The sequence below is a fragment of the Heterodontus francisci genome, chromosome 7, assembly GCF_036365525.1.
Source record: "Heterodontus francisci isolate sHetFra1 chromosome 7, sHetFra1.hap1, whole genome shotgun sequence".
Classification (NCBI taxonomy): Eukaryota; Metazoa; Chordata; class Chondrichthyes; order Heterodontiformes; family Heterodontidae; genus Heterodontus; species Heterodontus francisci.
This window is the reverse complement of record NC_090377.1, coordinates 55,870,837-55,896,424: the sequence shown is the minus strand read 5'-3', so window position 1 is coordinate 55,896,424 and position 25,588 is coordinate 55,870,837. Positions and strand designations below refer to the sequence as shown.

General features: G+C 41.3%; 1 protein-coding gene across 2 annotated transcripts in view; it reads left to right on the top strand.

The window, feature by feature from the left end:
* Window positions 1-24,197, top strand: part of fign (fidgetin) — a 40,194-nt gene extending 15,997 nt beyond the window's left edge. Inside the window, exons 2-3 of one of the 2 annotated variants that reach the window (XM_068034533.1) lie at window positions 7,655-7,739; window positions 21,005-24,197. In XM_068034533.1, the coding sequence (XP_067890634.1) occupies window positions 21,013-23,280 (2,268 nt within the window). In that variant the 5' untranslated portion in view covers window positions 7,655-7,739; window positions 21,005-21,012 and the 3' untranslated portion in view covers window positions 23,281-24,197. The remainder of the gene's footprint in view (window positions 1-7,654; window positions 7,740-21,004) is intronic. The other variant, XM_068034532.1, reaches the window with a different exon arrangement.
* Window positions 24,198-25,588: the final 1,391 nt, after the last annotated feature.

Genomic DNA, 25,588 nt, shown 5'->3' with positions numbered 1-25,588 from the left:
CCCATTTTTTCTCTAGCATTAAGCACGGAGAATACATCAGCAGCATTTGAATGTGCCAGATATATGTATCACTTTCTGTGAAATGATTAAAATGGTAGTACTGATCAATTCAAAGCTCTGACATTTAAAGCAATATATGAGCCTGAGAACAAGCATTCATTGTTCATTGTTAGCTGGTGCTAATTCTAATAGTGAATAGAAAATCGGATTGCATGTTCATTCTTTTTCAGATTGACAGTATTAATTACTGCAACACAAATCAAACTGCTTATTTTACTGAATTATAAAGTTACATTGATTTACAAGCATCTTTGAAACATTCTTTTAAAAATATATATTATTTCCTGGTAGCTACCGTATATGGAAAAGATTTGTGATTATTCCAGTTTAGTGAATGACTGCATTTCCGGAGCTGAAAAGTTTCATTGTGTTCTCACATACTTGCCTTTTACCATTAGCTTTAATAACTGTATTCTATTGCTATCAGTTTAAATGATCTGCATTTGATTTGAAAATTGCAGTAAGTTCCAAAAGGTGAAATCTTATCATTGTGGGCAATCTCTGGAGAACTAGAACATTGACCAGATGACTTGCCTGCTATTTCCACATCATCCTATTTACAGCATTGGAATGCACATGAACAAATCGGCTCATTGCAACAAGTTCCCCTGTTGATGAATTTCCAGCTCAACATTAAGGAAGAGTCGGGAACACTTGCAGATGTTTGTGGAAATTCCCTTTGACTCTGGTGTTGTTTGGAGTTTATGCATACATCACATCAATTGTGAAAAGTTGCAGGCAAAATCTCAGCAAAAGGAGAATAAGTTTCAGAACTGATTTTGAATTGAGCAAGTTATAATCAGTCACTCTCAGAGCATTATTATTAAAGATGTCATTTCTTTTTACTAAATTGTTTTGGCTGCAAGTCAAAACTATAAAAAGTCAAACAGCAGCTTCTGTGTTTCTTTTACAGATGTCTTGCAAACTTTGTGTCTAATTTTCCAGTAATCTGCTTCTGTTCATAATAAATCCGAATAGTACATTTACAGATTATTAATGAATCTACATAGAATTTGTGACAAGTACTGCAGAAACTATTAAAGATATTGAATGACCAACAGCTTAAAAGTATTTGTTTTAAAAAAGTACTATGCAATTTTGTCTTCTGTGATGTTCAAAGTTGGATCTGTAGAAGTGTTTTGTACCAAATAAGTGCAATTATGCAGTCAAGAGTTTTAGTTGGTCAATATAAGTGGTTTGGTTGTTTAATATTTGCAGAGATAGTGTCAGTTTAGTTGGCTGCCATCAGCATAGTGCCAGATGTGTGTTATTAAAGCTGAAGGGTTGGATAGGTGGGAGTGTTGGAAGTTAACAAGGCTGAGTGTTACATGCTGAATAGCCTACTGACTGATAGAAGTTTGTACAATGTGTACCAGTTTTCATTTATTCATTAAGTGACTGAAATGTGAAACAAATTGAGAACCTCATTCAAATTTCTGATGTCCGTGATAAAATTACTTTGTATTGTGATATAGCTGTATAAGGTTTTTGGATTTTTGATATTTTTATCTATATATTTCATGCAAATGAAGGCATTTTGATACAGAAGAGATGCAGAAGAATTATGTTTACAAAAATCATATTGTACCACCTGTCCTGAGAACATAGTTAGACTTCGACCGTAATCCTGTTTTTGGTTTGTCTAAAGTTCATACCAAGTCTTGGGTGCAGACAGAATCCTATTCTTGTCCACTAAATAGTGCTTCCTATATTTGATTGAAGTTCAGCTTCAGTTTCTCTCTTTATGGCAGAGTCATGGCAAAATGGAATTAACATTGTTCTGTGTTTTTGGCAGTTGTGACTCTACCTTTTAGTTCATAAGTGTTCCTTTGCCATTAAAAACCTTGGAGTGCTGGACAAGATCTTGAAAGTTACAAAAATAAATACGAACTGCATTTCCTTTGTAAATTAAAAAAACATAATGCGCCAAGGCATGTTCAGTGATTGTCTGGTTGTATTTATGATAAACATCAGTAGAAATAGAAGGGAAAAATTTTGGCCGGAATTTTACAGCCCTCCCAATGAGCGGGCGGGTGCTGGGGAGGGGCAAAAAATAATGTGGGAGGCGGGGCTATTCTCGACGCCTTCGCACCTCCGCTGCAATTTTACGCAGAGCAATTGTGGTGAGAAACAGCCGGCCCGCCCCAGGCCAATTAAGGCCCTTAAGTGGCAGATTAACTGCCACGTGAGGGCTTCCTCCTGCCGCCTCTGGTATTTCACCCACGGCGGCCGGACGGCAAAGGCCCCAAGAACCCCGCCTGGGGTTGGGGGGGTGAGGGGGGGCCCTCCTGATTGGGCACCCTGTACCTAATGGAGGGCGGCCTCCTAAGGCCCAACCACGCCCAATGCACAACAGTTCCCACCCTTCCCCGCCCCCCCACCCCGCCAACTGGCCCCCCTTGCCTCGCGGGACCAGGCCGATTGTCCTCGGCGAAGCCTCAAAAACCTATCTGAGTTCCGGGGCCATCCGTCACCTTACTTGCAATGGCTGGGTGTAGTCCCAGCAGTAGCCACCCCTCCTGGTGGCGCTGCTGGGACTAAGAGCTGCCGGCCCACTGATTGGCCGGCAGCTCCGTTAGGTGGACATCCTTCCTCAAGGAGGTGGAAGTCCTGCCCAAGACCATTTAAGGGAAGTGAAAAATCCCAGCCTGGCTCCCGAGGCCTGGTGGAGGCGGGCTGGCACTGACTTTTCGGCCAGTGGGCGGGGCCTCCCACGCAATGTAAAATTCCGGCCCCTATTTCTACAACGGCTTAGCGTGTTTCCAGGAAGTATCCCAAAGAATCATGTTGAAGTGCAGTAAGTATTGTTACATAGGCAGTCACTTTGCAAATAGAAAGATTTCACACCACAGTAATAAGATGAATGAGTAGTTCATCTGTTGTTTTGGTGCAGCTGGCTGAGGAAGGAATTCTGCACAATACACTGACAGAGCTCCTTAGGGTCATTTTAAATTTTGGTAATAGTGTAAAATGGGTGATAGTGGATTGGTTATCCATTTGATTTCAATGCAGAGGTAAATCATGCACAGTGTACAACGGGCAGCCAATCCAATATTGCCCAATTTGCACTATCGCCCGAAATTAAAATGACTTCATCTGGTTCTTTGAATAGTGGCACCAGAGGGAAACCTAGCACTGCAACAATGTAGTACTCCTCAATGATGCACTGGAATGTCAACCTAGATTATAAACCCGAGTCCAGGAGTGGGGCTTGAACCAAGATCTTTCTGACTTGAAGGCAAGAGCGCAACCACTGAGCTGAGCTAACACTGAAATATACACAAATATTAGCATTGATTTTAAACCTACCCACGTGCCGAGAAAGGTATGGGGGGAGGAAGGGGGCTTGCAGTTAAAAATAGTGGCAGGTCATGCCAAAATTCCCAATGTGTTCCCACCACCAAAACCCCCCACCCCATCCCTGACTCATCTCAGGACAGGTATGGGAAAGATGCTTACCCCAGGCAGGTGGAGGCCTACTTTACAGTCAAAAGCCACAGTCCAATATTGTCTTCAGTATCACAATGCCATTTTAGCTAAAACATTTGGGTGGCCAGCACAGTGCCAAAACTGACCGCGGGAATTGGCGGCAGTCATTGGTGAGGCCAGAACAGGCTACTAAGAGTACTTAAATTTATCTTCTGTGCGGAATGCTTCCAGGAACCTTGCAAGGAGTCCTTGGGCCTCCCTAGCCATGTCCTAGCATCTCCCTCCCAGCACTAGCATCACGTGTGTAAACATCTGTCCCAGACTAACTTTGTGATGGGATCCATTCTTCTGGGTCTCCAGCATCTTCAGGCATCCACCCCATTTTCTGCTCCCACCTGCCAACCCTGATATCACACTAGCCGGTTTCAGGCAAGAAACAGAGCTGCAGTATTAAAATGAGGCCCAGGAGTTAAAATGTCCTGGGCCTTAATCTGAAGTTTTCATGGTCATTTCCCTGTGCTGCACTCCACCCTCTCAAAATGAGCTCCAAGTTAAAATCGACCCTCGTGGGGTTCTTTTGTCCAAATTTTAGGGGATAGAAACATTGGTATCCAGTAATGAGAAGAATCCTGTGTGCCTGTAAAATGCCTGAGATGAAACAGAGCAGTTGCACATTACTTGATTGAACAATTATCGAGTACTGCAACAGACCAAATTTCCTCTAGTTTAAATAAAGCTAGTGGTTTTCTAGTGAGGCTCCAAAATTGTTGGTAAATGCTGTTAAGCTTCCACAGAACATACTTTGTGTAGTGGTGTATGGTATACTTAGAAAGCATTAACTTTTGCATAGATCTGCTGCAATCATTGTGACACTGATCTTTGCAGCTCAGAATCTGTAATCAGGAACAGAGCTGAGTAGCTCTTTAGCAAGGGAGCTGTCTTTATCCTGGGAAGAAGCTTTGTGTGACCTGCTGCACAAACATTTCCCAATTACAGGGCTTTTGAAATCACAGGATATAGTAATTGACAGGCAGAGAAACAAATCATAAGTATATCAAAAGCATTGACAATTACTGATTTTACAAAGCAAGCAGTGAGTGCAGTGCAGTACACAGAAAGCTGAGGCTTGCTAAAGCTTGGAATAGTAATGCTGCTAGACTTTTGTCTCCATTCAACAACTTGTGCAGTGACATAAATACAGTATATGTTTATGCCATTAGCAGATTATGCCTTGTCACAATGTAATTCTGTTTGATTGATAATACGACTAAACTAACCACAATTGCATACTATTCTATATATTTTAATATGTTAGCACATTTCTTTGTTATTGATACAGTCAGCCACTTCAAATAGATTTTGATTGACAATTTTTTTGTAGAAAAATAAGACTGATTAATCTAATCACAATAAAGGTACAAATGGTCACAGATTTAAGCACTTTTCGAAAGCTATTTAACACTTTGTAGATTCTGTCCTGCTGCAAGATATTTTATAGCTCTTCAGTTGGATTTGTTTGGCATTCAATAAAAATAAATCATAACGTATAGTTTAATCAAATAGCCATAGCAACAAGGTTTATTGACTTTCAGAAATGGCTATAGTTGAATGGGGGAGGGGTGTTGGGGGATAATGCACCTTCCCCACTTATAACTTGGCTCTTTCATTGACCTGCAAATAAAATTAGCACGCAGCGTGGAGCCCATATATCAGGTATAAAAATTGCTGGAAATACTCAGTAGGCCTGGCAGTGTCTGTGGAGGGAGAAATAGTGTTAATGGGCTGAGTTTTAGTTTGAGTTTCAATCTGGGTTGGGTTGGGTTGGGAACCCGCAGGTGGCTGTGGCGGGACCCTGGAGGAGATTTTCCAGGAGGCAGTCAATTAAGAGGCCCTTTCCGGGACTCCCATCCAATTAAAGACAGTGGGCAGGCTCTGCAGCTGGGCAGACTAATGGGAGCTCCCTACTGGGAGAGGTGGGCACGGCTGTTGTAGTGGGGGAGGTGGGGGGGTGCCTGTGGGTGCCTCAAGATAGAGGCACCCTCTGAAGATTTGTAAATGATGCAAAATATACCGTCGCCACAGCTGCCAGACCATCACAGTGGGGGAAGGAGCCCCTCCACAGAATGGCCTGTGGCCACAGCTGTGGCCTTCGCAGTCCAACAGATCCATGCTGGGCTGCTTTGCAGGTTACACCTCTGCCACATCCCAGCCTGCCCCTGGGAGGCTGGCACTATTTAATCTATGATCTCCAGCCACATTGGGTAGCCTGTCCATCATCTGAAAAATCCAGATGGCGTGTGCAGGGTACCCACAATTGGCTACCCACCATTGAATGCATAGCCGTCGCCCTCCAGAAACCCTCTGAAAATAGATCAGAGGCGGGAACATGCTGCAAACCGGCATGCCAGCTGGAAGCGAGAAATTGCCGGCACGCCTGTCTCCAAGTTTGGATCAGCCTCAGAATGAAAATTCTGCCCAACGTTTCAGGTTATTGATCTTTGATCTTTTATCCCTATGGTGACTGCACCCATAGATTGGATCTCCCTGTGAAAGCACATGCCCACAGCCATTTTCATGCTTTGCGTTTAGTTTTCTATTGAAATAATTAAAAATGACAAATATAGCAAATAGAAACAGAATAGCTTGAGAAGACACAGCAGGCTAGTCAACATTGGAAAGAGAAAAGATAGATGAATGTTTCGATGGGAACACATTACCAAAATTAGTTCTGCGTTGTCAAGGAGCAAAGGCCAGCTCTCTTTGACTGAAATTAGAAAGCAAAAGTAGCAATTCTTGTTTTTTTAAAAGTACATTTTAGCATTGGTGGCCTAGTCCAGGCATGGGGAAATGCAACCTCTCATGATCTAGTGATGATGGTGGAAGAAATGCACTGTTTTGAGTTGTCGACCTGATTGTTCCTGTGGAAGCTGTGTGACGTCTGTGTTCAGGGCTTTAATGGTAAGTTGCTGTCTGCTTTCAGTCCCTGGCTGTGTAAATGTGAGTATGTGCCTGTATTTGCTAGTGGTTGACCAGAAATTTGAGGGATGTCTATCTTCTCAAATGATCCAGGGACTCTCTTCTGTCAGCTTGAGGAATTGAGGTTAGTCTTCATCAACACTTCACAAAAGCTTGAATTTTACATACACTGTCCTGAGAAGGTTTCAACTTGGTCAATAAGACTTCAGTCTTTGGACAATACATCATACAGGTGCATGATATGACCAAAGGAAGGTGATAGGAAATCATTGGCATCTCCCACTGCTCAAAGCTCATGTTAAGCTACTTAGACCTATGTTTTTATAGCCAGTTCTGGTTCATGACTCACTTCCAAATCAAACTGCATCCAGGGGAGATGAGTTTTATTGAATCCTTAGTTACGACTCTGGTAGCATTTACACAAGATTATTTACTCAGAAGCTAAATCCAGTCTGCAGCAAAACCCTTCTGGGAATACACCATTTAATAAAACAGAACAGTGCTTTAAGAATAACCTGTGTGCCAGTCCTTGACAGGTAGATTTCAGATTGAGGCAGGTGATGTTCTCATTATACCTGTCCAAACAAATGGGTGATTTTCATTTAGAAATAGCCCTCCAATAGTTAATAGACAGATACATTTCAAAAAAAGCACCCAACCCTTAACTGGTACCTGTCCAAACAGATATTAATCTACACATTCTTTTAGCTGGGTAATATCTGTGGGATGTGAAGATTTTGTCGTAGCTCTTTCATCTTATATTCGAGGTTGCATTTATTAATCTTGAAAAGAGAGTCTGTTGCAGGTCTAGTTTGCATTTCAGGAATCCCATCTCATTTATTCGTCTGTTATTATTTATTCACTTTCACTGTTTCCTAGATTTTGTGCTGGTGAGCTCAGAAGTGAACCAAGCAGAGATTGAAGGATAGATACAGGGGCCAAAAAAAATCATGGAGCAGGAAATATGATAGCATTTACTCTTTGCATATCAAAATTCAAGGTCAGTTGAATCTGAAAAGGATCATGCATAAACACTCTATAACCACTGGGATTCTATAACATATTCTCTGGATTGGCATACTTATGTAGTTTTGTACATGTATTTCCATGAACATTTTACCAAGTATTGGCCTAAGACTACAAGTCAGATTAAGTCTTTTATTGATTTTATTTTTTCTCCGCCTTCTAGGTTGCCCGATATCTGAGCTGGGAGGACAAGCAGACCACTTGTTCCCATGCCTCAGTCAGTGCTGCTCTGTAATTGGCTGTTAGAGGTGTGTATGAACTCCCCTGTTGAGTTGTCCTTTTATTTTCATTCACACCCTATAGGGAAGTACCTAACGTTCCCCATGGCTCTTCAATGACTCAGACCAAGATTAGAATTCATTGTTTGTGAAATGATCTGATTGTACCTTTTTTATATAAATAAACCCCCCCAAACACTTTCTTACCTCATTCTCAAATTGCTTTCACTTATTCCATTCATTATACCTTAACCACAGATTCTTCGTTATTAAGAATAAATAAAATGCCATGGTGCTTACAGTGAGAATTGGTCCCATTTTGATTTCCCCTGTATTTTTCTGAAGTTCTGTTGTCAATCTCCTGTTTAATTTCAGTAATTGACTTTATTATGTTTTGATGATTTAATTCTGAAAATGTAAAATCTTCTGATGCCAAATTTGATCAAATCTGATGACATGTAATTCACAACAGCTTTGTGTCCCTAATACAGTACTGAACTTCCTCATTTATCTTTTTCATTGCCTCAACTGTTTTATATTTGCAAAGTAACAGACTTAGTAACAGTATGTTGTGTTCATGTCCAAACCTGCTTCCTTTAACTGGAGATTTTTTTCAGACTGTGCTCTTCAGTAAAAATTATTTTTTCTTTGTTTTATGAAGTGATGATCAATTAGAGAGAAAGGAATTTTGTGTTTTTTAAACTACATTTCGGTTCCAACAAAATTATCAAAACCAAAAACCTGTGTTTAATTGCTGTTTTGTTCAAAATTTAATAAATCAGTCCAGCATCTCAAAGCTCTGGTTAATTGTAGTACACAATCTTCACAACTGATGCAAGCTATGTTTGTCCAATAATAATGACCTGTGGCGAAAGCAACAGTTTTAGTAGAAGCAACATGTAGACTCCATGATAGCAGCTGTGTGTTCTGTGAGCCTTGTCACCTACAGCTATGGTCTCAGCCTCAGTGGAGGAGATTTTCTTCTTGTACCTTTTTTTTGAGAAGGAGAATGAGGATTTTAAATAAAACTAAAATCAAGCTCTTAGTGTGGTGCTTAAGGGCCTGTATCCAGCACTGCCTCAAAAGGTCTCCAAAAACATATTTAGGTGAAACCAGGGAGATGCGTTTGGCCCTCCATTTAAGGCAGGGATCATAAATTTTTATGGGCCAAGTTGGGGATGGCAAGATGACCTTAAAACAGCCAGTAAGTGTAAAATTTTATTTTATAATTTGCTTCTTATATCATCATTTGGAGAGGGTTTGCTCAGTTTTGAGATATAGAGCTGTTCAGCTGCGGCTCGGTAGTTTTATATGCAGAAGAGAGGCTCAAGACGACATTTGCAAATCCAAGAGGTTGCCAACCAACAGGGATTGACAGAAGACATGAGGCCGAATTTTTAAACGGCTGTGGAGGTGGGACCAAAAACAGATAGGCCCGTAATTTCCTGACACTGGCCGGAGTGCCAGTTTGCCGACATATTCCCGCCTCTGAGCCATTTTAATAATGGATGGTCCGGTGGGGGAGGGGAAAAGTTGTGATGGTTACCTGCCCACAAGTGGCACGTAGTGAATTAAGTCTCTTAAAGGGCTTATTAAGGATGCAGTGTAGACATCGACTGGAATTTTTCAGTGGGCAGTTGCCCCCCCCCCCCCCCCCCCGCCCTCCCCCTCCCCGATTGAGGCCGAATCCTGGCCGAAGGATGGAGGCGGAATCCCAGGAGCAGACCGGGAGGCCAGTGCTCCATGTGACATTGTTACCTCCCCACTGCCTATGGTTTTAATTGTGAGATGGCCACAAGCCACCCCATGGAGGGGCTTCCCTACAAGGTAGTGGTCTGGCAACTATGGTCAGTTTAATTTTTACCCAATCAAAAAGTCTTCAGAGGGCATCTCCATCTTGAGGTGTCCTCTCCTTTTACATTGGCAGCTCCCACCTCTGACAGTGTGGCTGGTGATCTCTCATTGCTGGATGGCCTCCTATTGGCCCTCCAGCCTCGGGAGCCTGCCCACCACCCTTAAATTGGATGGCAAGCATGCACCCTGGCCACTAATTGGCCAGCTGGTCAAAAATCATGTCGTGCCTAAGGTGCTGATATGATGCAGGATCAAGACCCGAAAATACACCCAACGTTGGGGTCCTGACCCCAGAAAAAAATCCAGCCCATGTTGTTTCATCCTAGTATTCTGGGAATATAGTGGGCCAGGTTTCTCTGGGAAAATAACGGCAAGTTTAATGCGCCTGCCGTTATTAGTTTGGAAATAGCCCAGTAATCTTTGGCGAGGATCAGATATCCTGTGAATTGTGAATTGAGTCAATCAAGTTGCTGGATCCTTTGCAGCTCCACTGCTAAGCTCAAAAAAATGTCAGTTCACCCTCAGCCTTCCCGTGAGTTTCAAGAAATTGCTACATTTACACATTAATTCCCAGTTAATCTCACCCAGAATGTTTGGACTGATACTTACCTGCATAAGTACCCTTTTAATGATGAGGCTTATGTTCTTGCAATGTCATTCAGCCTCTCTGGCCCAGGGAGTGAACAGTTGAAACTGAAGTCTCATTCCTGCAGGTAGTGAACTGTTATTAGAGATTTTACATTTTTGATGCTTTTTCTTATTTTCTCTTTCCGTCTGTTCTTACTCTTAATCCAGTTCTTTCTTTCCCTCTCTTTATTTCTCTTTTTGTACCAGATTTGACTCTACTTCACTCTATTTCCTTCCCTATCATTCCTGTTTCTTTCTCAATCCTTTAACCTCATTGATTCCATTGTTCACCAAGGTCCCCGTTGACCTCGCCACGTTATCAGCTTGCACTTCCAGCAAATCATGCGTGAAGAATTTTTGCCCTGCAAGTTGAGCTAAGAAGTTTGTGTTCAAGTAATCTACAGCTGATGATTATAGTAGATTCAAATTATTCTCAAAAAATGAAGTTTTCCATAAAAGAAGCTGAAATTCTAAGAATTTTAGACATTTTGCTTCATGAAATAACTGTGACTCATCCTATTGACTGAAAATATAACATTGACTGTAATATATGTCAAATTTTCTGAAATAGGCAGTGCCCAAGCTCCTGACAAACCACTTGCATGTTAATGTCCTTAATTTCATCCTCTGATGAAAGATTAAGTATCCCACAGTGGAAAGATGTAATATAATTTATTTAGCAGAACTTGAAATGTGTTGTTCAATATAGCACAACTTTCTGGGCTTAATTTCATATATTTATTTGCCATTCGGTTTCGTCTGCTTTCATTTGTAACTGTATATGATATGTAATTATAGATGTATAATGGAAAATCTGAAAATAAATTGTGACAACATTTTTCAGGTAAACCAAGTAAAATCAAATCAGTAAATTATGTTGTGCAGAGACAATCATGGAAGAGATCATAGGGAATAGTTATTAGAAACTAGACAAGGGTGTTTCAGGAAAAGTCTTCAAAATGAACACCAGTTGCTCAGTGTCATATGATGGTGGCATAAAACCAACTTAGTGAAAGCAGTTTACTATATTTTACTTAGGATTAGAACTGTTTCCAAATATGTTTTCCTGCCATTGCTCTCATTGCTAAGAATTCAACACTCAATTCCAAAAGCACCACATTATCTGTATTGGCTTCCATGTGAATATGGAAATAAACATTTTTTTCTGTCTATGCTGTTCATTAATGTGATGAAATGTGGCAAAAAGGTAGTGAAAAGATAAAGCAGCAGTCATTCCTGCAGTAATTGTCTGTGATTATTGAAATCGATTTTAGCTACTGTAAAATGTAGGTGTCCTTGTACAGTAAAAGTCAAGTTTGAGGACTCATGGGTGTCTTCATCATCAAGGTAGACACAATCCATTTAGCCACCTCTGCTTCACCATTCCCTTTTTCCTACCTCACCAATCTCCCTCCAATTCCCCCTCACCCTGTCACTGAATCACCTCTCTCTTTCTGCATCTTTTTCCATCTCTCTGTCTCTCTTCCATGCCACCCATACTCTTGCGTTTATCTGGACCATGAGACCTATCTCTTTCTCCCTTGATGCCATTCCCACTAAACCCACTGATCTGTGAATTTCCCTTCCTGCTCTCCATGCTAGTTGTAAATTGTATCCTGTCTTCAGGCATAATCGCCCTCTATTTCAGAACTGCTGTCATCATCCCTCTTCTCAAAAATTAACCGTTGATCCCTCTGTCCCTGCAAACTACCATCTCCTGTCTAACCTAGTATCATAGCCTAGTGATTATGGTACTGGAATAGTAATCCAAAGGTTCTGACTTCAAATTCCAAGATGGCAAGTTGTGAAATTGAATCCAATAATCCTGGTTATTTCTGGATTAGCACCAGAAAAAATAATTATGAAAGCTGCTTGATTGTAATAAAACCCAAGTGGTTTATTAATGACCTTCATGAAATAAAAACCAGTCTGGCACAAACATGACTCCAGTGCTAATAAATAATGAATTGCCAGTATTGCCCACGTCCCAAGAATAACAAAGTAATACCCTTCCTTTCCTATTCGAAGTCCTTGAACATGTTGTTGACTTTTAGATCTGCATTCAACTCTCCCGCAACTCCTTTTGCAACCTCTACTCAGGTGTCTGTCCCTTTCACAGAACTAAAATGGCCCCAATCAAAGTCACAAATATAATTTTCTGCAACTGTGTCCACAGTGCAGTATTCCTCCTTGTCCTCCTCAGCCTCCCTGCAACCTTCGACACAATTGTCTACACCATCCTCCAAAACCTTTCTTACATTGCCCAATTCGGTAGCAGTGCCTTCAGTTGGTTTGACTCTCCAGTTGTAGCCAGAGTATATGTAGCAATGTTCCCCAAGAATCCATCCTGGACTCCCCCTCTTTCTCACTTACATGCTGCTCCTTGGGAACATCATCCATAGACAAAGGATCAGTTTCCACAGCTATACCCCTACTGCCATTGAGCTGTTAGACTGCTTGTCCAACATGATATTGTGGATGAGCTACAATGTCCTCCAGTTAAAAATTAGAAAGATTGGAGCCATCGTCTTTAGCCCCGCCACCCCACCATAAGCTCCTTACTCTTGCCAATGTCTCCATCCATTCCCTTGTCACTGACTCAGGCTGAATCAGACTGGTTGTAACCTCAGTCTCTAGAGCTAAGCTCTGCCCTCGTTGTTGCTCCATCAGTATGATCGCCTACTTCCACGTCCTGCCATCGCTTCCACCCTTAACTCAACCCACTTACTGTTGAAATCCTCATCCATGCATTTCTAATCTCCATGCTCTCTAGGCTGCCCTCCCATCCATCACCCTTCATAAGCTTCACCTCTTTACTGCTTTTGTTCTATCCTGAACCAAATCCCACTCACCCATCACCCTTGGCCTCCCTGATCTACATTGGTTCCTAGTCACCCTACGCTTCAAATATAAAATTCTCATCCCTCTGTTTAAATCCTTCAATGACCTCACCCTTCTCTATCTCTGTAACATTCTTCAGCTCAACAATCCTCTGCTAACTTGCCACTCCTGAGACTCCCCAGTCTTGTGCATTATCCCTCCATTTCCTCCACCAATCACAGTTGTTCCTTCTACTGTCTGGGCCTTATGCTCCAGAATTCCTTTCCTAAACATTACAGCATTCCTACATTACAACAGTGACTACACTTCGAAAGTATTTGATTGGCTGCAAAGTGCTTTGAGACGTGCGATGGTCGTGAAAAGTGTTATATAAATTCAAGTCATTCTTTCTCACTTCAAACAAAAACAAAATACTGTGGATGCTGGAACTCTTAAATAAAAACAAAAATTGCTGGAAATACACAGCAGGCCTAGCAGCATCTGTGAAGAGAGAAACAGAGTTAACATTTCAGGTCAATGACTTTTCATCAGAATTGGAAATAGTTAGAGATATAACAGATTTTAAGCAAGTACAGAGGCAGGTAAAGTGGAAAAGGGAGGAAAGAACAAAAGGTAAGGTCTGTCATGGGGTGGAAGGCAGGAGAGATTAATTTACAAAAGGAATGAAATGATGGTGCAAGGCAAAAGAAGATGGTAATGGGACATGTAAAGAGACAATATATGAGTCTAGAGAAGGTGTAAATGGGAAAATAGAATCATTACCAACAGCTGCCATCCAAAAAGAAAGGTGCAGAGGTGATAATCTGAAATTGTTGAGCTCAAAGTTGTGACTGGAAGGCTGAAAAGTGCCTGTTCAAAAGATGAGGTTCTGTTCCTTGAGCTTATATTGAGCCTCATTGGATCAGCTTAGGAGGCCGAGGACAAAGAGATCAGAGTGGGAGTAGGGCTAAGAATTAAAATGACAGGCAACCAGAAACTAAGGATCACGCTTGCCTACTGAACAGATGTGTTCCACAAAGTGTCACCCAATCTGTGTTTAGCCCAATGTAGAGGAGACTGCATTGTGGACAGTGAGTACAGCATACTAAATTGAAAAAAGTACAAGTAAATTGCTGTTTCACCTGGAAGGAGTATTTGGGGCTTTGGACACTGGGAAGGGAGGAGGTAAAAGGGAAGTTTTGCATATCCTGCGCTTGCATGGGTAGGTACCATGGGTAGGGGAGAGGGTGTTGGAGTGATTGAGAAGTGGACCAGGTTGTCACAGAGGGAATGGTCCCTTCAGAATGCTGGAAGGAGAGGGGAAGATGTATTTGGTGGTGGCATCATGCTGCAAGTGGCAGAGGACGATCTGTTAAATGTGAGGTTGCTAGCATGGAAAGTGAGTTCAGTATTGTGATTCTGGGGGTGGGGTGGGAACAGAGGTACAGGAAATGGAATGGACCCAGATGAGGTCCTTGTCAACCACGATGTGGGGGAGGAAATCCTCGCTTGAGGAAAAAAGAAGACAGACCGGAAACAGTGGTATGGAAGAAGGCATCATCAGGACAGGTATGACGGAGAAACTGGGAGAATGGAATAGAGTCCTCACAGGAAGCGGGGTGAGAGGGTTTATTCCAAGTAGCTGTGGGAGTCATTGAGCTTATGGTGGATGTTAGTCATCTCTCCACCCCCTTTTTCTTTAAGACCCTCTTCATAACCTTTCAATTTGAACAAACATTGGTCACCCATCCTAATATCTCCTGATTTGTGCTGAGTTAGCTGATCTCAGCTGGGGTGATACTGAGGTGCTGCAATTGGATTGCAATGTCCTTGGGCTAGTGAAAGAAAAATCAGCCAGTGTTCCTGATTGCTACTCAGGGATCCGTGCTGAAAATATGTGCATGTGAGGACAGGATTAGGTTTAGCTGTGGGGCCTTTATGGTTGAATAGTTTGTGACATTTGCTGTTCACGCTCACACATCAAGAATAACTGCTTGAGCAAAGCAGTGGATGCTGCTGACATCTATAAAACTGTATCCCAGTAGGAGTTACTACCTTTTTGAGATAACGAATAAACCTTCTCTAAGTTTCATTATGTTGTGCCTCATTGGATTATAGTCACGTTCTTTTTTCCTTTTCCTGGTTCTACACAAACTACTGCCCTCCATCCACCTTATTCGTTCCTTTATTATTTTAATAATCATAGTTTCTACACTGCAGTGCAACTTGCGGTGTCAATGCATCACAACATAATCTTTCTTTGATCTATGCTGCATGTTTCAAGGCAACATGGGATGCCAGTGTGGTAACGTGAGGTCATCACACTGCTGTCCGAGTGAGTGCCTGTTATGGTGGATTTATTAGTAGTACCGAGAGTGAGCCGTACCTACCAGAGCCACCAGTATGAATATGATTCTATCTCTCTGTGCAATAAATACACCAGCAATGTGCCAATGTTTTTGTCGTATTGGGACTGCCTCGTGTAAGTGTGCAATCTGGTTTTCTTATTTCTTTTGATCTGGGGGTTCATCTGCTGTCTTTAATTGTATACTAGGCTCGTTTGGATGTATGCAAAGCCTTACTGTCCAAGAAGGCTACATGTTTTGGGGCATTGCAACCCTGCCAAATAGTGCACACTGCAGAAATGTTTCTGAATTTGGACCTTCACCTCCATTTGCAGAGTTTACATCTGATACAAAATCTCACTAAGTACAGTGAATTGTAAATGTTTCCTTTTGGCAAATGCGTGCTTAAGGATAGATAAACGCCATTTCCTTGTTAAACTTGATAATCAGTGGTTTTGATATTTTACCATTTTCAATGCACATTATTGAGATTATGCTCGAAGTGGACATGTGTCCAAATAAATGAAGTGGAGGATGTCTGTTAAGCAAAATGCAGTGTTGTGTGATTTTGATATTAATTGTGTTAGATTGACCAATAACTTCAATTTAATTGTTGCACCAGAGACACTGTCATTTCTACCCCCACTCCCGAGAGACTCCTATTTACAGACTCTACAATCTAAAATACAACCTTCCCAACTAGTATGGAAAAAGTGCTAGATTGTGACTGATATCTATCCTAGTTATGACAGGTTGTGCCTTTTTATCTGCATACTGTAAATACTTGCCCAACAAAATGTAATTATCACTATTATCTGCTTATATTTCCAAGATGGTGGTCAATTGGGGTGTTTATGTGGACAGTCTCTAAGTTGGATACTGGTTTTAAACAACAACATTATATTTTCTAATATGTACACGTTAGTAATAAATGTTAATTTCAATTCTAACTTTAACTATGCTGTCATATATTTTACATTTTTTTGTTGTATTCCCACATATCTCCACTTTTATAATTAACAGTGCTGCTTCCATATTAAATGCATTATGGTATGTAAGAATGTGAACCCAGACAATAAAACTCCAGTTTGGTGACAGCACCGTTTTGCAATCTGTTGGTTACATAGCAGCTTAACATTTATAATCATAGTGAAAATTGGCTCTTAAGAACTTGTTACAGATTTTTTTTTAACATGGGGATTTATTGAACATAGTTACTTAATAAGCATCTTTAGTATTGTAAATCGATGAAAGCAGTAATGAGTCTGATGAGAATGAATTTCAATTACAGTGCTCCCCTAGCATAAAATTCTTTTTTGATGTGGTGGAATCCAGCTACAAGGCATCACGAGAACAGCCACCTCTGTGTTTCCTTTCAGCTGTTCCATAATGAATAGTGAATTGTGCAAACGGCAGTCCAATTTACGTGGTGGGAAATTGGATGGACATACTGGAGGCGCAGTCATGTTTGCTTAAAAACAGCAAAGAATACAGAGATTAATAGTACTAAATAAGGTCAGCTTTGTGTTGTTTGCTCTCTGAGCTAGGGTGGTGAAAATATTACTTTCAGTTGCAAGAAAAAGGCTTGTTAATCCTAGAAAATAATTCTAAACATTGCTCACTCAAATACAGGAAATTCTTATAGCCCATCACAGTGAAGGGGATAAAAAAAAAGCTAACTTTATGTGACTAATTTTTGCATGCTTTGCTGGAGATTGGCATTTACAAAGCATAAAGAATGTGCTGTAAAATGTTGTAGGTTTTTATCATTGTGCAGAAAGCTCGACCACCAAGCGCTGTTAAATTATACAAAAGTGCATTCTTTCTGAGTCTTTTGAGGTGCTAATCAGTGGAATGTGAGCCGAGGCCCTCGAGCCAGTCAGAAACTATTTCATTATTGGGATGTTGTGTAATCAAACTGTGGCCAAAATGGTGCTGGAGACTTTCAGCACAGTTCCCTTCCAAACTAACAACCCAAATGTAATTTAGTTTTGTGTGTTTGTGTGTTTGGTATTACTGGTAATATGCTGCGAAAGGGATCTCTGGTTTTAAGCAATAAGAACAAATAGCCTACTTACTGTTGACTGGTGCACATGGAGGTGACAGTTTTTTGAATGCAGGATCGGATGTATCACTTGGACCTCAACCTCTACCACTACCACCCACCCCACCCCACTCCACTCTACTTCCCTCCACCCTCCCCCCCCCCCCCCCCCACCAATAACTAGGGTTCTCTCTGACAACGAGCCTCAGCCTTTCCTGCTGCAGAATGAACTTTGCTCCTCTTGTGCAGAAGGCAGCACAACATGAGTAGTTAGTTTCTGGATTCTTTTACATGAGCTGCGAGGCTACTCTAATGCTGCCAGAAGCTCAGAAATCAATTCCAACAGTTGACTGTCTTGGGATGATTTGGGAGTATGCACGCGACAAGAATAGAGTCCAATGCTAAATTAATAATCCACCAGTGCCTCCACCACAGACCACTTGGCTACCCTTTTGTTTGTTTAAATGTTTATAGTAGCTCTGATGTGGAGGAGGGAATTTTGCACATGGGTAATACTTGTGTCCATAACTTGAAATGTTTGCAGTGAAGCTAGACTTGCAAACAGTTATGCTTTGTCCGTATCCACAGAGAATGGGCAGAGCCCGTCAGCCACGGTTCAAGCTATGGTTGAATAGTTTTAAGTCAGTCGTAGTGCTTCATTTTAATTTTCAGTTTCCATTTCTTTTGCATTTGATGTTGTGCGATTGCAGATGTACCTGCTGTAAACACATACTTATGGAGAAAGGGTTCTGTGATTGTTGGAGGTGCCTCTTTATGCAAATGAAACAGAATAGAAATTAAGTAATTTGCTCCAAGATGTAATGTAATCTGCAAATGCAAGGTGTGAAAGTGTGATTTAAAAGGAACACTCTTCTGCCTGAATTTAAATTAGAATCTATTAGCCTAAGAATGCAAGTTCCTCAGTTACATTATTCTTCATTAAAATCATGGTAGAGGTAGGGTGTCTTCACATTTAATTTTGATCAATTATTCGCGCACATCGCTCTTTAATGCTGTTCATCTAACTACTCTAGTCCCATTTATAAAAATCAAAGCACGCTGCTAAATGGGTATTCACTATTATGCTAAAAATTCATAATTAAACTTAAAGAAGCGTGTTAGTCCACAAGATGAAATAACAATCTATTCGGATGGGCCATGAGAATCACAAAGTAAATTTTGTTGTTGGGTAAAATGGCTCATAGTGAACTGTGGCTGTTTCTAATGATTTAATTACAAGTACTAATTGCAGAGACAATACAAGACATTTTGACAAAATTGAAATTGAAGTTTTGTATATTCTGTTTATGCATTCGTTTAAGAAAAGATTCCTTCCACGGCAGCCGCATATTGAAGTCCAAAGGAGTATTGCTAACAAATTTTTTTATAGCAAAATCAATTATATTTAAGCTGGTACCAAACTTGTGGTAAATTGATAATTAATTAATTTTTGTTTTATTTTCTAGCTTTGAAATTAAAATAAAACTGGTTATATTTAAAATTTTAAACAGTGATCTCTATTTTCAGGATATTTATATCTCTGTAACTTTAATGGGTGGGTATGATATTTTTTCAACCTTACTTCCCTGAAATGCTGGTGTTTTATTCTCTCTCTACTGCTCCCTGCATTTTTCAGCCAGAGAGCATATTCAGTCTTTGTATTTTCATACATTTCTTTAGTGCTAAGTTGGAACCATGACAAAGGTGCCAGCTATATTGTGATTTTCTTTGAATTAAACCCTGTAAATTAACACAATTAGCAAAGCATCATCCTGTTAATTAGCTCCCAGTGTCTGGTGCAATGGTTTGCTAATGCCAGAGAGGGTGTCAGATGGGAATCGACATGCTGTTCTGTTACCAGGCAAACAGTATGTTGCATTTGTTTAGTAGAGCAAGGCTACAGCAGCCGCATCTGATGCCTCATCCTTGCTGTGAACAGCTAAAGAGGGGGAGGAGATGAGGAAGGGGGTGGGAGCTGTAAAAAAAAAAGACAGTAATAATTCAGAGTGGAGCAGTGCCACAGATGCTTCAATTCAGCTGGGCCTCCCCCTTATCACAGAATCTGTGCCAGAGGGTACTGGACTGTTTGTGAAAAATCACTTTTTGTTATATGATCGAGATTAAGGGAGCCTGTTGATACAGCTGCACCAAAACAGTAATGTGTGCCATGTTCAGGTAAGACTTGGACAGAGTTAGCTGATATTTTTGGTAGTCCTCTCTCTATGTATTTGAGGATTTGGGGGAATGAAATATAACATGCCACAGATTGCCACGGATACAATGTAACTTTAAATATCTCTGCTCAGCTTGATAAATAATGTTTGAGTTTGTGTGAGAACGGCAGGATTAGGCTGCCCAGTGCCTTTTGTACCCTGAAGGCTGCTAAAGAAAGAGGACTGGCAGACAAGTGACGCTTGTTTTTTCAGAGCTTCGACAACAGGACTAAGAAGCAAAAGGGCCAGTTGTAATTCATGCCGAGTTGTAGGCTTTGTGTGATGAAAGCGATGGAGCGCTGCCTGGGAGATTGCTTTGCTGCTCTCTGTGAAGCAGATTTGAAACTGTCTCAGACCATTCAGATGAGAGTTGGATTATAGAATGACCTGAAATGTCTGTGTCATATTGTACTGCACAGGGTGCATTATACAGCGCTAACTAGGTGTTCAGTATAAAATCAGAAAGGTATCCTAGAAGTGATATGTCAGCTGTGTCTCATTTTATATTAAAAAGAAAACAGAAACTGTATTAAGAAGTGACCAGCAAGTGCTGGTTCTCTGATTGCTGTTCAGTAACAGGGTCTGTTGTGGAATGGAGTAATTAATGTTGTTTTTGTAAATTAAAAAGACAAAGGCAGTGTTACCCTTGTATTGCAAGCTTGCCACAAATGATTTTGCAATGCTTTTATATATAATGATCATGATATACTTAGACAACACAAGAATTATTAGTTAATGAAACCAGTAGTGCCATTGTTTAATGTAAATTTATCATAAAATAAACTAAAAAGGTTGTGCAGGCACAAAGTAATTTAAAGCTAGATGCAATTTAAGAGTGCACTGGGCCCCCCAGTTCTGTCATAATTCCTTCCCATGTAGGTAGAAGTTGATGAAGGTTACTATAAAAAATATTTTATTCCTTTGTTAAATCCCTCCTGAAGAGATGTAACTTTTTCCAATTGGGATTTGGTTTCAGTCACACAGTTTGTGTACTTGTGCTGCTGACCTTCATCTCCAAGTACCTGCCAATCATCGAGCCTGTGGCGAAGGATGGAAGCTGATAGCATGACTGGACATTCTTGATTATAGTCTTCATCGCAAGGTGGATGCTGTTTAGAAGGAAGTTTTTCACAGTTAGACTCCTTTTGATGCTTGCAGTGCATGCAGAAATGTAATTATTGGGGATCTTCACAGCATTATCTTAAGTAAATAAAATTTATGATAAATAAAAATTGGATACTTAATGAGACATTTTTGCTGACGGTGAGAAGTCAGCAGTCATGCAAGTCCATTAAGTCACAGTGTAAATTCATGTAAACATTCAGTGCCACAATAGGTTAATCAGCATTCAAAGCATCAGTTTTTAATGGATGAAAATGTTGTCTTTTGCAGGCTTGAAGATGCAGTGGACGCCAGAGCATGCCCAGCCTCTGAGCCAGTGGCCGGAACAGCACTTTGACATCTCCTCCACCACTCGTTCACCAGCCCACAAAGCAGACGTGTTCAGAGGCCATCTGCAACGCACGTATCAGTACGCCTGGGCCAACGATGATATCTCTGCACTGACTGCCTCAAACCTCCTGAAAAAATATGCAGAGAAATACTCTGGAATTTTAGAAGGCCCCAATGAGCGATCTATCTTAAGCAGCTACTCCGAGGGGCCACCAGGACTGGTTAATGGACGGAAAAACGAAGGCGAGCCTTGGCAACCTTCAGTGAACTCTGAAGGTGTTTACCCTATGAGTTGTGTTCCTGATGTCATAACTGCAAGTAAGTCAGGAGTGACCACTACCCTTCCACCAACAGATGCTTCTGGAAATATAGGGAGCTCTCCTGGAGTAGCCAGCAACCTGCCAGAACCAAGCTATTCCAGCAGTACTTGTGGCAGTCTCCATTCTGGGCTCCCACCAGTCGGCGCATCTCAGGAATATGCAACAGCTTATAATGGCTCTTATCTGCATTCAAGTTATAGTGGCCAGTCAGCCCCAGCACTTCCATCACCTCATCCATCACCTTTGCACAGCTCTGGCCTTCTGCAGCCTCCTCCTCCCCCACCTCCCCCTCCACCTTCCCTAGTCCCAGGCTATAGTACAGGCTCCTCCAACATTTCTGGCACTGTGTATAATTACCCTTCGGCTGGCTACCCCCCACAGACTCCTGTTGGCCCTGGATACAGTCCTGGTGCAGCCCCACCTCCCTCTGCTTATCTGCCATCAGGCATTGCTGCTCCAACTCCTCTCCCTCCAACCACTGTACCAGGCTACAGTTACCAGAGTCATGGCTTGCCACCAATTGCTCCATCACCACTTAGTAACAGTTCAGCCAATTCCCTGAAAAGAAAAGCTTTCTACATGGCTGGACAGGGAGAAATGGACCCCAGCTATGGAAATTACAGTTATGGACAACAGCGGACTGCGCAGAGCCCTATGTACAGAATGCCAGATAATAGCATATCAAATGCAAACAGAGGAAATGGCTTTGACAGGAATGCTGAGTCAGCATCTCTAGCATTTAAACCAACAAAACAGCTGATAGTCACTGATCAGCAAAGAAAATTCAGCAGCCAGTCAAACAGGGCCCTCACACCTCCCTCATACAGCGCTGCTAAAAATTCCTTGGGACCATCAAGATCAACCGAATCTTTTGGAAAATTCACCGCGCCGGTAATGAATGAACGTAGTGATGAGCACAGACAGCTCCTCCCACATCCAATACAGGGCCCAGGCATTCGCCCAGCTACCTCATCTAACCGGCCAGCTGATGAACAGTTGAAGAACACTGACTCACACCTCATAGAACTTGTAACCAATGAAATTATAAACCAAGGGCCTCCAATAGACTGGAGTGACATAGCAGGACTTGAAATGGCCAAGGCAGCTATAAAGGAGGAAGTTTTATGGCCCATACTGAGGCCTGATGTTTTCACCGGACTCAGCGCTCTACCTAGGAGCATCCTTTTTTTCGGTCCTCAAGGAACAGGCAAAACGCTATTGGGCAGGTGCATTGCTAGTCAGCTGGGTGCTACCTTCTTCAGAATCAATGGCTCAGCACTTATTTCAAAGTGGCTGGGGGAAGGGGACAAAATCATTCAGGCTTCTTTCCTTGTGGCACGCTGTCGTCAGCCCTCTGTCATTTTCATCAGTGAAGTTGATTTGCTTCTTTCGTCACAAGTGAATGAAGAGCCCAGTCCCATCAGTCGTATTAAAACAGAGCTCCTCATGCAGCTGGACACTTCAGTGACCTCTGTGGAGGATCAGGTTGTGGTAATTTGTGCCACCAGTAAACCAGAAGAAATAGATGAAGCTGGTCGCAGATACTTTATGAAACGACTTTTAATCCCATTACCTGACAGTGCAGCAAGGCACCAGATGGTAATACACTTGCTCTCACAGCACAACTACTGCCTCAGTGACAAGGAGATTGCACTGATTGTGCAGCGTACTGAGAGCTTCTCTGGCTTGGATGTGGTTCGACTGTGTCAGGAAGCAATGGTAGGCCCTCTCCATGCCATGCAGGGCACAGACCTTTCAGCCATCATGCCTAATCAGTTAAGGCCAATCACTTACCAAGACTTTGATAATGCTTTTTGCAAGATCCAGCCGAGCATTTCCCAGAAAGAGCTGGATGTGTATGTTGAATGGAACAAAATGTTTGGCTGCAGCCAGTGATAAGCCTGTGAATATGCAGTGATCATTGGTCACAGTAATGTGCTACATAGGGATTAGAAACCCCTTTTTCAGTAGTATTACAGTTGAAAAAGGTACTGAGGAGACAACAGTGACCTTGGCATATAACTGAGAGTCAGGGTAAACTTGAAGGAAGAGCGCAAAATGTCAGAGCTACTCAAATGTAAGCTGTATATGGAAAAGCTTATGTTGATGCTTAGTTCTGCTCAAACAAGACGCTCACCAAGGTGCAGAGAAAAGTGGGTTGTTTTCAAAGGACAGGAACCCTCTGTGTTGATTCCATTCTGCTGTTCTTGAGATTCAGTTGCTGTCAAGTGCCTGAAGTGGTGCTTTATTTTTTTGTTTGCCTCACAATTCAGTAGGTGGCATGTGCTAATACAAGAGCTTTAACTTTAAACAGTTTTGAACTAAATGTTTATTGAGAAATAACCAGTTGTTATAGGAGGTGGCTAGCCAGCTTTTGCCATTCTTAGGACAACAGTATTCCTCAATCCTGTCTGTTCTGCAGTATCACCTGAAAACAGTTAAAGCAGGGTATTGATAATCTGGACCTTAATTTTAGCAGTTCAGTTCTTTTAATGTTCTGTCCGCAAATACTCAGGAAAGTGATTGTGATTTGTACCTCAAAGGAATGTGTTGAAAGCACTATGTACTGCTGAGAGTCATAGGCTGGGTTTCTCATTACTAATATTACTGTATGTTTACCTCAAAAAAAAATAGCGAGGAGATGACTTTGAATGTATCCAGGTTTATTCTGAAGTGGACCGTCACGACCTTTTACACTGTTTAGCTGTTCCAGGCTTAAACAGAAGGATGAATCCTTATTGTGAAAGTGATTGCTTTCCAACTTGGGGGTAAATTCAGCCCAAGCTCCTCCTTATCTTAGTGAACTTTAGCAACTGACAATAATGTTTGTGATCTTACAGTAGCTGCAGTACCCAGTCAGGAGGTGCACATGTCAATTGAAAGCCACTTTAATAATTAAGTATTTGGGGAAATAATTTTTCATATTCTTTATTTGGTGGTTCACTACTATCTGAAAGGCACACTTAGCTGTGAACTATGACTGTTGGCCTTCAAGCCACTGCCAACTGGTTACAGTTGTAGCTTCTAGGTTATTGAGATGGGGGTGGGGAAGGATTCATTATATGTCAAAGTTGGAAGGTCATGGGTCACAGAGCTACATGTGGCAGGCAGTTGGCTGGCTGCTGGATAAGCAGTAGCTAAGCATGAAAATGAGTGCAAGATTTTCAGTACACTGAAAAAAAACTTAACATTTTGTGTTCGGTTTCAGATTAATTTAACTATCATTCCTCATAGATGTGCCCAAGGAGGAAGTGTGTCCTGCTTTCTGTTCTACCTCAGTTTTGTTATATTCTCTCTGAAAGCAGATTATTAGAGGGTTTTTGGAAGTCAGATTACACTTTGGTATGCTAACCTGCAGAACAAGTTTCTGTGAGCTGCTAATTTTCCCTCAAGTGAACTTCACAATTTCCCTCCTTCAGCCGTACATACTGTGGAGTGTTCTTTCTGGAACAACTATTAGCTGGCATGTGTGGCATTTTTATCACCCCTCCTGTGTTGTCTTTCTTTTTATCCTTTAATGCTTTATGTGCAACTTTTTGTTTTTGACAGCTGATTGATGTTGGGTAATGTCTCTGAACAGGAGTAGCTTAGGCTGCAGCTGCCCCAAAGCTTGTGACTGCATGAGCAGAACAGTCTCGCTCGCTGCTGAATGTATTGTTTATTTCCAATTCTTTATTTTATACAGTTAAATAACTGTTGCAAAGCACTGGTACTTTCTGTTGCCATTAAATAATGTAAGTTTAAAAGCATTTTTTTTTTAAATCTGCACTGAAAATGCCAAACTAGAAGATAAAGAAGTTAGGTTTTGCCCCATGTATTATTGTTGTGGAAAAAAACTCATTTTAATTAGAATTTCAGAGTATCCTTCTCACAGTTTTTTTTTTAAACAAGCTACAGTCTAAAATCAATATTTCTCTTAAAGTTTGCCAATGCACTGTGCTGACCCTTTTTGTTGTCTTTAGGTTAGCCATTAATTTTGGTGTCTGCTTTCAAACTAGATTTTTATTTCAATTTTGATGCATTTATTGGAAATGATGAAGTGAAACTTAATTCAATAATTCCACCTAACCCACCAATTGGAAGCCAATAATGGGTTGTAATATTTTGTTTAGCTTGGATTCTTTTGGAGTGAAATCAAAGTGTAATTACAGACATCAGCGCTGTGGGCCATTCCACCCTAATGTGCCACCTAGATGTGACATTG